Raw genomic sequence first — 8,108 nt, forward strand, 5'->3', positions numbered from 1 at the left:
AGAAAAAGATATTAAGGGAGAAGCTACAGGACAAACAAGGAGATCACTAGCCCCAAGGAACGGCCATGAAGGCAGATGGGGCTGAGCTCTGCCCATGCTTCAGACAGGCAGTCTCCCAAGCACGGTGCCACAGCTGAGCTCTCAAACGCTGCCTCCAAGCTTGGTAGCATCACTCCAGGGCTGTGCTGGCAAACCCAGCTCTGTCAGACCACGCAGCATGGGCAGAGCCCAGGATCTTGCCTGCACCACATCCATTGTCTATTCTCAAACCCTTTTTTAGGCTCCAATTTTTCCAGGCAAAGACTATGTTTCCACTGTCCCTGATATGCTCTGGTTCAGTGCCCTACAAGAAAAAGGAACATTGCCCATGACTTATTTAATTCTGAACAACCTTTTTTAGCTGCCTTTCAACTATTAATCCAAATAATTTAAGGCTTCCCCCCACACACCTGAACGCTGCCGAGTAAGAATTTTTGCTGGCAACTTTTCTTAATCCAGAGGAAATAGTAAAGTGTTGCTGCAGCATTGTGCAACTGAGTGATGCAGATTAGAATCACTATAAACAACTATTTTTTTTATTATTTTCCAGTATGGGATTAAAAAAAAGGAAGCATACTGAAAGGTTCACTGATCCAATTTAATTTTCTCCATGTATCATCACTTAAACACTTGAACTCACTATGACAATAAGCTGGAAGTACGCATGTTTGTTGCAAGAGCAGAACCCTCATTCCCATGCAAATCGTGAATCCACTCATTTATACACAACTTAGACATTTAGTAGTATTCCCACAGGACTACTGTTTTCTTGCCTAGGGATGCCTGCTTTCAGAAGGCCCTGTTTTCATGGCTAATAGGTACTATCTTCTGCTATTACAAGTGATGGAGCCTCTCTAGACTAGTAAGACCTATTACTAGTGACTCAGGCACCAGGAATACCTCCATATCCATTTCCAGCTCCTGAGGCTGGGATGGCATGATATTTCAGTCAGTCTCAGTCCAGTTCATGTGATAGATGTCAGAAAACACAGCCTGTGCTGTCAGTCTGCTTCTTTGCTAAGGAAGCTATCACATTCCCAGAGACCTAATGGCCTTTTGGAAATGCTTTTGAATCACTAAGGAAGATCCCCACCACTAATAAAAAGCTTTCAAGTTTGATGAGAAGACCCATCATCCATCCTGCCCAAGCCCCAGGATGCAATCTTCTGGTCATACTGTGGGGTGCAAGCTAGAGCCACCCCTACTCTCCTAATTTACCTTGTGTCACAGCAGCAGTTTACAATGTCTCATGAGAAAACAAGCAAGCAAAGGAGTTTCCTTTCCCAAGATATGTTTGACAGAACTTGCTTGTCCAAGAACATCTGATGCAGGCAGACTCTTTTTAAAACCGTCCTCCTGCCTCTTCTGCCACACTGACCTAACTCAATAGCTTAGAAAGCTGAAGTTGCATCAAAAAACAGTTTAAGTGAGTACGTATACTGGTCTGACACTGTTATAAGGAGAAAGGAACCGAGATGTTCAGACCATGAACTGAGTCCGATGTGATACTTGATTATTTCACTCCCAGGAGCACAGGGGAAGTAACCATTTTACAGCATGCATCCCACACTTATTGCCAAGTAGTTTCAGTTGCGAGGGGTCTCTAGAACAAGCAATGAAGGAGAGGGTTCGTAGGCCTGATCTGCCTTCCTCAGCACACCTGGAATCCCTGCTGACACAAGGGGGTGTTGGAGACAGCATGGAGGCAGGATCTGGCCTCTCAGCATACCTTGGTACTGAGCTTCAGCTACATATTCCACACATGCACGTAAATGACTTGCCCAATTCTGTCATTTGGATTTAGAGCTGCCTATCTTCATTTCTGCATATGCCGCTGCTATGCCTCAGACCAGTCTTAGGACTGCTGAGTGGTCATGCAGTTCTTCTGTGCATCCCATTCATCAGAGCAATCAAGCCCAGTTGCCCCGAGCCACACTAAATGGTGTTTAAGCAACTACGCTGTCTTACAAACATTGCAGGAACTTCCTCACAGCTCGCAAAATTTCTTCATACCTGCGACACAGGGCCTGTGAAATCTGAGTAGACAAATGCCTTCCAGCCTGTCTCACTGTTAGAGGAACTTCCCCATCCTCCTCTCCCACGACAGCGGAAAAGGCTTGCTCAGGACATTCCTCGTAGTAATGGTCACCATTCTTACGCACGAAAAATAAAGCAAAACCTCAAGCCAGATATGCTATTCCTCTAATGCAATATGGATTATGGAATGTGATATGGATCATGGTTTAAAGTAAAGGTAACAGTAGAAGATTTGCATCATTAGTAACATAAGACACATGACTTCCTGGTCTGCATAGGAAAACCAAAGCAAGGATTGCTATCTACGGTTTGCAGATTTCATTATAGTTCTGGATGTCCAACAATTAGAGGTGAAAACAACTGCGCCTGCAAGTAGTCAGCATCAACAGAGCTAGATTAGTTTGGTAGATCCCACTGCTTAGCTGTTTAGCATGCAAAACAGTGGAATTCCCACTGAAAAAACTCACACATCTAATTCCAAGCCAACTCCTTGGAACCAGGCCAAAGTAAACCATGTAGTGCCAGAGGAAGAAGAGGAGCCAAACCCTACTTTAACACTACTTAAGACTCCAAAGCAACCAGAAATGCTATCAGTGACGTTTCACCTGCTCAGGTGCACTGACAAACCATCTCCATCTCCACACATTATTTGCTGATCAGATTTTACCCCCCCGCCCCCAATATTAAATATAATTACTACAACCTTCAGCCCAGCCAATATGAATATATGGCAAGAAGTGTCACTCGGCCAGTCCATTTCGATTTCACACTTCTTGCCATATATTCACACTGACTGGGCTGAGGGGTGTAGTAATCAGAACGTGCCAGCTATCCCTTGATCTTCTCAGATACACCATTACTCCTGAGAATCTGGACTAGTGGCTGACCTAAAATGCTAGTGCTGCAGGAATCAGTCCTCCTTCAAGTGAGGAAACTGCTGTCTCCCAAGAGTTGAACTGAAGCAGGTCTCATCACACTTATGTCATTAGCACAAGCAAACATTCACTGCTATAATTCTAAAGTAACGGGCTACAGAGGCCACATCCTGAGCTCGTGACTGGAAGATACATGATGAGCACGTGAAGAACATAGGGAAAAGTTTAAAAACATTTCTTACTGAGTATGGTAATTTGAGACAGTATTTCCTACTGATGCCTGGAGGGTTGCTCTGTGGGTTAGTTCAGGTAACTCTCTTCCTCTGAGAACACACTAAACATGAAGACACAGTGTTGTCAAATCATTAGCAGCTGATAGTATCCTCTGAACTTATCTCCTGTGTCTCATCAAGCCACAGTTCACACTGTATCTGTCAAGCTGGAAGAGACTGTAGTTCTGGTAAACTGTGTTTAAAGAGAAGGCAGATGCACCAGTATCAGACTGCTGTTACTCAGCCAAACAACACACTGCCTAAATAGATAATGCACTGGCTGAAGAAAGAGCATGTAGAGAGGCAGAAGCTGTTACCTGTTGGCAGAGAGGGAAGAGTATCCACAGAACAAAAAAGCTCCTCGCTGTTTTCAGAGCTGTGTGGAGGCAGAAAGCGCTCCGCTAGGTCACAAAAAGAGGGTAGGTCCAATACACTGCTCTCCTCCGAGTGATGACTTGGTGACGTCTCTTTTCCTTCCATGGTCCCACTGCAGAGACACAAATGCAACTGAGCTGGGTTTTTGGAGCATGAAAATGTAAGCAGAAGTCAACACAAATGATCTGGCATTTCTGCACTGCTTTATGAGCTGACAGAAGCTGTTCTAGCATATTCGTACTTCATTTAAGAAAAAGAGCAAATTTAAAGATGTAAAGGAAGAACAACAGCAAAACCCATAGACAACAGCCCTCAGCCCTAAGTATGATAACGAGGAGTCTACAACAAATCTGGCTTTCCTAGAGGTTTCCCAGAAGTACAGATTCAGGCCCCAAAACTATAAAGCTATGGAGTATATTCCTTCAGGGAATATACTTGCCACTGATGATTCTAGAAGTTACAAGTTAAACCTATGCCTCCTGGCTCTGTTCATGAAGTTCATCCTACTCACTAGTATAAGGAAAGAGCATCTTAAAACTTGGTAGTCTCAGTCTCACAGGGATGGCAAGGATTTCCTGGTGTGGAGACACTAGGGCAGCTGTGTTGTATACTCTGTGCACAGCACTTCAGAAAGCTGCAGCTGAAACATCCCCACTTCCCAACACCCCTCTCTTGAGCTCCCTGAACCAGTCCACCACCGCAGAGGGCAGGAACACACAGCTGGGTGGAGAGCGGGGCAGGGCCGGTGCCATCCAGCTCCACACCAAGGGCAACAGTGGATGGGCAACTCTTTTGGACAGGATGAAACTGAAGTGTTCCAGTCCAGCAGCTCCAAGCACAGCCACACAAGTGTCTGGGGCAGGAGAGGAGTGAAAGGCAAAAACTTGGTGGGGTACCTCACAGAATAACGGAGAGAAGCAAGTGGGAATCCTCAGACTGAAGCATGATTAGCACTGATTCAGTAAGAGGGGCTCTCTGTAGACCTTGAGGAAAGATACCTGCGAGGAAAGATGCAGAAGAGCCTCAAACACCCTCAGTTTTCACCTGATACCTCAGCCACTAACCTTTGGCCACCCCGCACAACCCCTTGTGAGGCAGCTGAGACTCTCCACTAACGGTAAAGGCTCCGAGCAGAGCACTGTTGTACTCTAGCTCACACCTCTAGCAACACCAAATAGAGCAGGAATTGACCCCGCCCTTACTGCAAGGCCTTATGCCAGAAGGACTTTCAGGCAGGAACTTCACTTAAACACCCACTGAGCACTGATGACGAGATTGAGTGGGGTAAATGTGAAATGACATTGTGGTGTTTTCGTCTCAAGTAACAGATGAAGCTTTTCATGGAAAAAACATGGACAGAAAGAGTGCTTCTTGTGAAAGGTGAACTTAGTTCCCAGCTCTTACAGAGATTCCAGGAGATTTTGTGCAAGTTTGTTCCTTCATCTGTTTCGTCTACCTATATGAAATAAATAAAAGCAGATTGTGGCTATCTGCACTGCCCCCTTCACCAGCTCTATCCATCTGCTATTTTGGTAAAGAGTGATAGCACACAGGAACCAGATCCAGTGGTCAGGCAATGGCTTGGGACCCTGCAGGCTCACATTTATTTCCTCTTCTATAAAATGAAGAAGGCAACACACTCTCATCTCAGGGGTGTTGTCAGTGAGGAATGTTACAGCCACAGGGGCCACAGAAATCCATAGAAGGGATCAGTACTGAAAAATGAAGTAAATACCCCCACGCAGATTATTTTTTTAAAAAACACCATTCCTGAGGTGCTTCTGTCTTGAGTAAGCTTGTAGGTAAGACACACCTCTGACCTTTATAGAATGCTGACTAACTCGCTAATAAACAGAGTGGAGATGTTGGCTGTGATACTGGAGGAGACCAGCTGCCTTGCCTTGGAGGGACAAGCAAGGTCAGTGCATTCACAGAAAGTTTCCAGGAAAAACAAAGTGGAAGGTTAAAAACAAAACAAAGCACACAACCCTCTGCCCCCCAACAGTCACATCAGAGGGAAGCTTCTCCTCCATTGCTCTTCCTGTCCCAAAACACAGATGATCTGGGCATAAAGAACACAGAGAAGGAAAAACTTTCCTCAAATATTGTTTTCATGATTTGTGCTACTTTTTAAGTACGTGAATAGTTTAGAGAACAAAACCGCCTATTTCAGTCCTTGGTCTGGAAAAAAACCCACACCAAAACCCCAACCAATCCTACCCCTCCAAGGGCAAGTGGGAGGTTATAGCAAGATGACCTGCTGGTGTGGTACCACAGCAGCTTAAGGCTGTCATTGATATGGGCTTCTGTGATCCTGGTAGTCTCTGCCAACCGCCTGTGCCGGCCTCCTTCCTTGTATTGCCACAACAGGGCTAACAACACGTGCAGCCATGTGATGATCAGGTTCAGCTAAAACAAATCACCTTTTTTTTAAAAAAACAAAGTTTTCCCTTGGATCAGCTCCCTATAGTCCTCCAACAATGTTTCAGAGCGCAATTTGACTGTGCAAGGCAGCATAAGTCAAGGCTATAGTAGTTCTACTCCCAAAACTGATGGACAGACTTGTTTGTGAGGCTAAGGAAGACCTCAGCTCAGCCCTGGACCTTCAGGCACATGGACGAGACACACTATTACCTCTGTGCCATACCTGGGAACAGCACTGATGTGGAAGCAGTCCCTTTGGACAGAGTCCAGGAGCAAACAGTCTGTCACTGCTTCAGGATCCCCTGCTTCTTCCTTCATGGTTTGTCAATCCCAGCTCGCTGGAATGAAACAAACAGGTTGGTTACATGCTTCGCATCAGCTGATCAGGCTGACGGAAGGTGTGACCTTTCAAAGCACATATGCCAGCTGATGTCAACAGTCAGTCATCACATACACCGCTGTTTGTCGGGTCTGGCACAGAGAAAGGTTTTTTCTAGGAATTAGAAATAGCACCTCTACTGATGCCCTTGAATCTTTTGACAGTGATGGAGACCTCCTGGAAAGGGGTCGGTACACTCTAGAAATAAAACCAAGATTTTCTTTACAAGAGGTGCCAGATGGGCTGTTTATTCAAAGCCTGCAAAGCAGAGAAGCGAATTACAGCTGGCATACTTCCCTCCCTCTTGTGGAGGAGCAGTAATTTCCCCAACAGGTTTATCTAGCAGTGTTTTGACACCAACACTGACAGCCTGTGCTACATCAAATCTCGACCAGGAAATGCGTTTTAAAAGGGCCAGAAAACCCGGCCTGCAGAGCAAGCCACAGGCCCATGAAACCCAAATCCTGTTTCCCACCCTCTGCCATTACCTCATTATTTTCAGCGAGTAACCAAGACAAACATACTTTCTGGAAGAAACTGGTTTTGCCTCCGGGCCACCCTCGACCAGCGGCACTGTGCTGCTACAGGGAATTTCCCGGACAAACGAACGCTGCCGGTCCTGCGCAAACACACCAGGTCGACGGTTTCTCACAGGACGTGCGATGGGCACGTTGGTGGGTGCAAGGCGCTGGCCTTACCAGCTGCCCGGCGCAGATGGTTTGGGGGGGCACAGGAGGCGGGGTCTTCTTCCTTCCAGTCTCATTTCTTTCCCCCTTTCCTGCAGGCAGAGACACGCCTTATTTCTAGAACTGCTCCCTTGGCAGCAAGGCAAACGACAGCAACACAGGGCAGCCCCCCACAGGCCTGGTGCGAGCCAGGCCCCCCCAAAGCCAGAACCCGCCACGGCTGCCGCCTCCACCCCCCCGCGCCACTTTCTGAGGAAAAAAGCAGGCTGCAGCACCCTACGACCAGCAAAACATCGCGGAGAGGAAAAAGGGGAAAGCCAAAATCACGCCAGGGCTGCTCCGGGCCGGGCCGTACCCCCACAGCCCCCCTCAGGCCCTCCTCCCCGCTGCCGAGCGGGAGACGACGGGCCCGGGCACGCCCCCCCCCCCGCTCCGAGGCCGCCGGCCGCCATGTCGGCGAAGGGCAAGCTGAAGCGGGCAGAGCCATCTTGCCTGCGGGCAGGCGCGGCCGGAGGGGCCCCGGGCACGGCGCTGCGGCGCGGGGCGCGACGGTGGCCAAGCCGGCGCTGACACTGACCCGGGCGGCAACGGCGGGCGCGGCGCTCCGGGCCGGCAAGAGCGTCTGCGCGGGCGGCGGGCCCGCCCCGGGGGGCTGCTGGGCCGGGGCGCCCCGCGGGGCTGCGGGCGGGCTTTGTGTGGGGAGAGAGAGGCAAGAGGCGAAAAATACATACAGAGAAATTGGGGGGGGGGGGGGGCAGGCGGGGAGGAAAGCAAAGCTGTTTCCACTCAGGTTTTCCACAAAACACATTTAACTCGGTTTTAATTCTCTGGATTCGGAGGGAAGAGGTTTTGGTACCTCCGGCCCTCACCTGGGTACGGTGAGGCAGCAGCGAGGCTGCCAGCGGTGCCATCCCGCAGGTCTCACAGGGGCTTTTACCTCGTCCCGCTCGGGAGGTGCTTGGTTTACACCGCTACTGTACAAGCCCTGGCCCACGGCGCAGCCTGGAAAAGCCCTGAGGAG

General features: G+C 48.6%; 1 protein-coding gene across 3 annotated transcripts in view; it reads right to left on the reverse strand.

Moving 5' to 3' along the window:
• SHLD1 (shieldin complex subunit 1) overlaps positions 1-8,034 on the reverse strand; it is a 47,362-nt gene extending 39,328 nt beyond the window's left edge. The window contains exons 1-4 of one of the 3 annotated variants that reach the window (XM_082306298.1): positions 7,957-8,034; positions 6,926-7,179; positions 6,246-6,360; positions 3,541-3,710 (exon numbers count right to left, since the gene is read on the reverse strand). In XM_082306298.1, the coding sequence (XP_082162424.1) occupies positions 3,541-3,710; positions 6,246-6,340 (265 nt within the window). In that variant the 5' untranslated portion in view covers positions 6,341-6,360; positions 6,926-7,179; positions 7,957-8,034. Of the gene's footprint in view, positions 1-3,540; positions 3,731-4,494; positions 4,597-6,245; positions 6,361-6,925; positions 7,180-7,956 lie in introns of those variants that run through there. The other 2 variants (XM_082306299.1, XM_082306300.1) reach the window with 2 other exon arrangements.
• Positions 8,035-8,108: the final 74 nt, after the last annotated feature.

This window comes from Platalea leucorodia (assembly GCF_965183815.1).
Source record: "Platalea leucorodia genome assembly, chromosome: 3".
NCBI lineage: Eukaryota > Metazoa > Chordata > Aves > Pelecaniformes > Threskiornithidae > Platalea > Platalea leucorodia.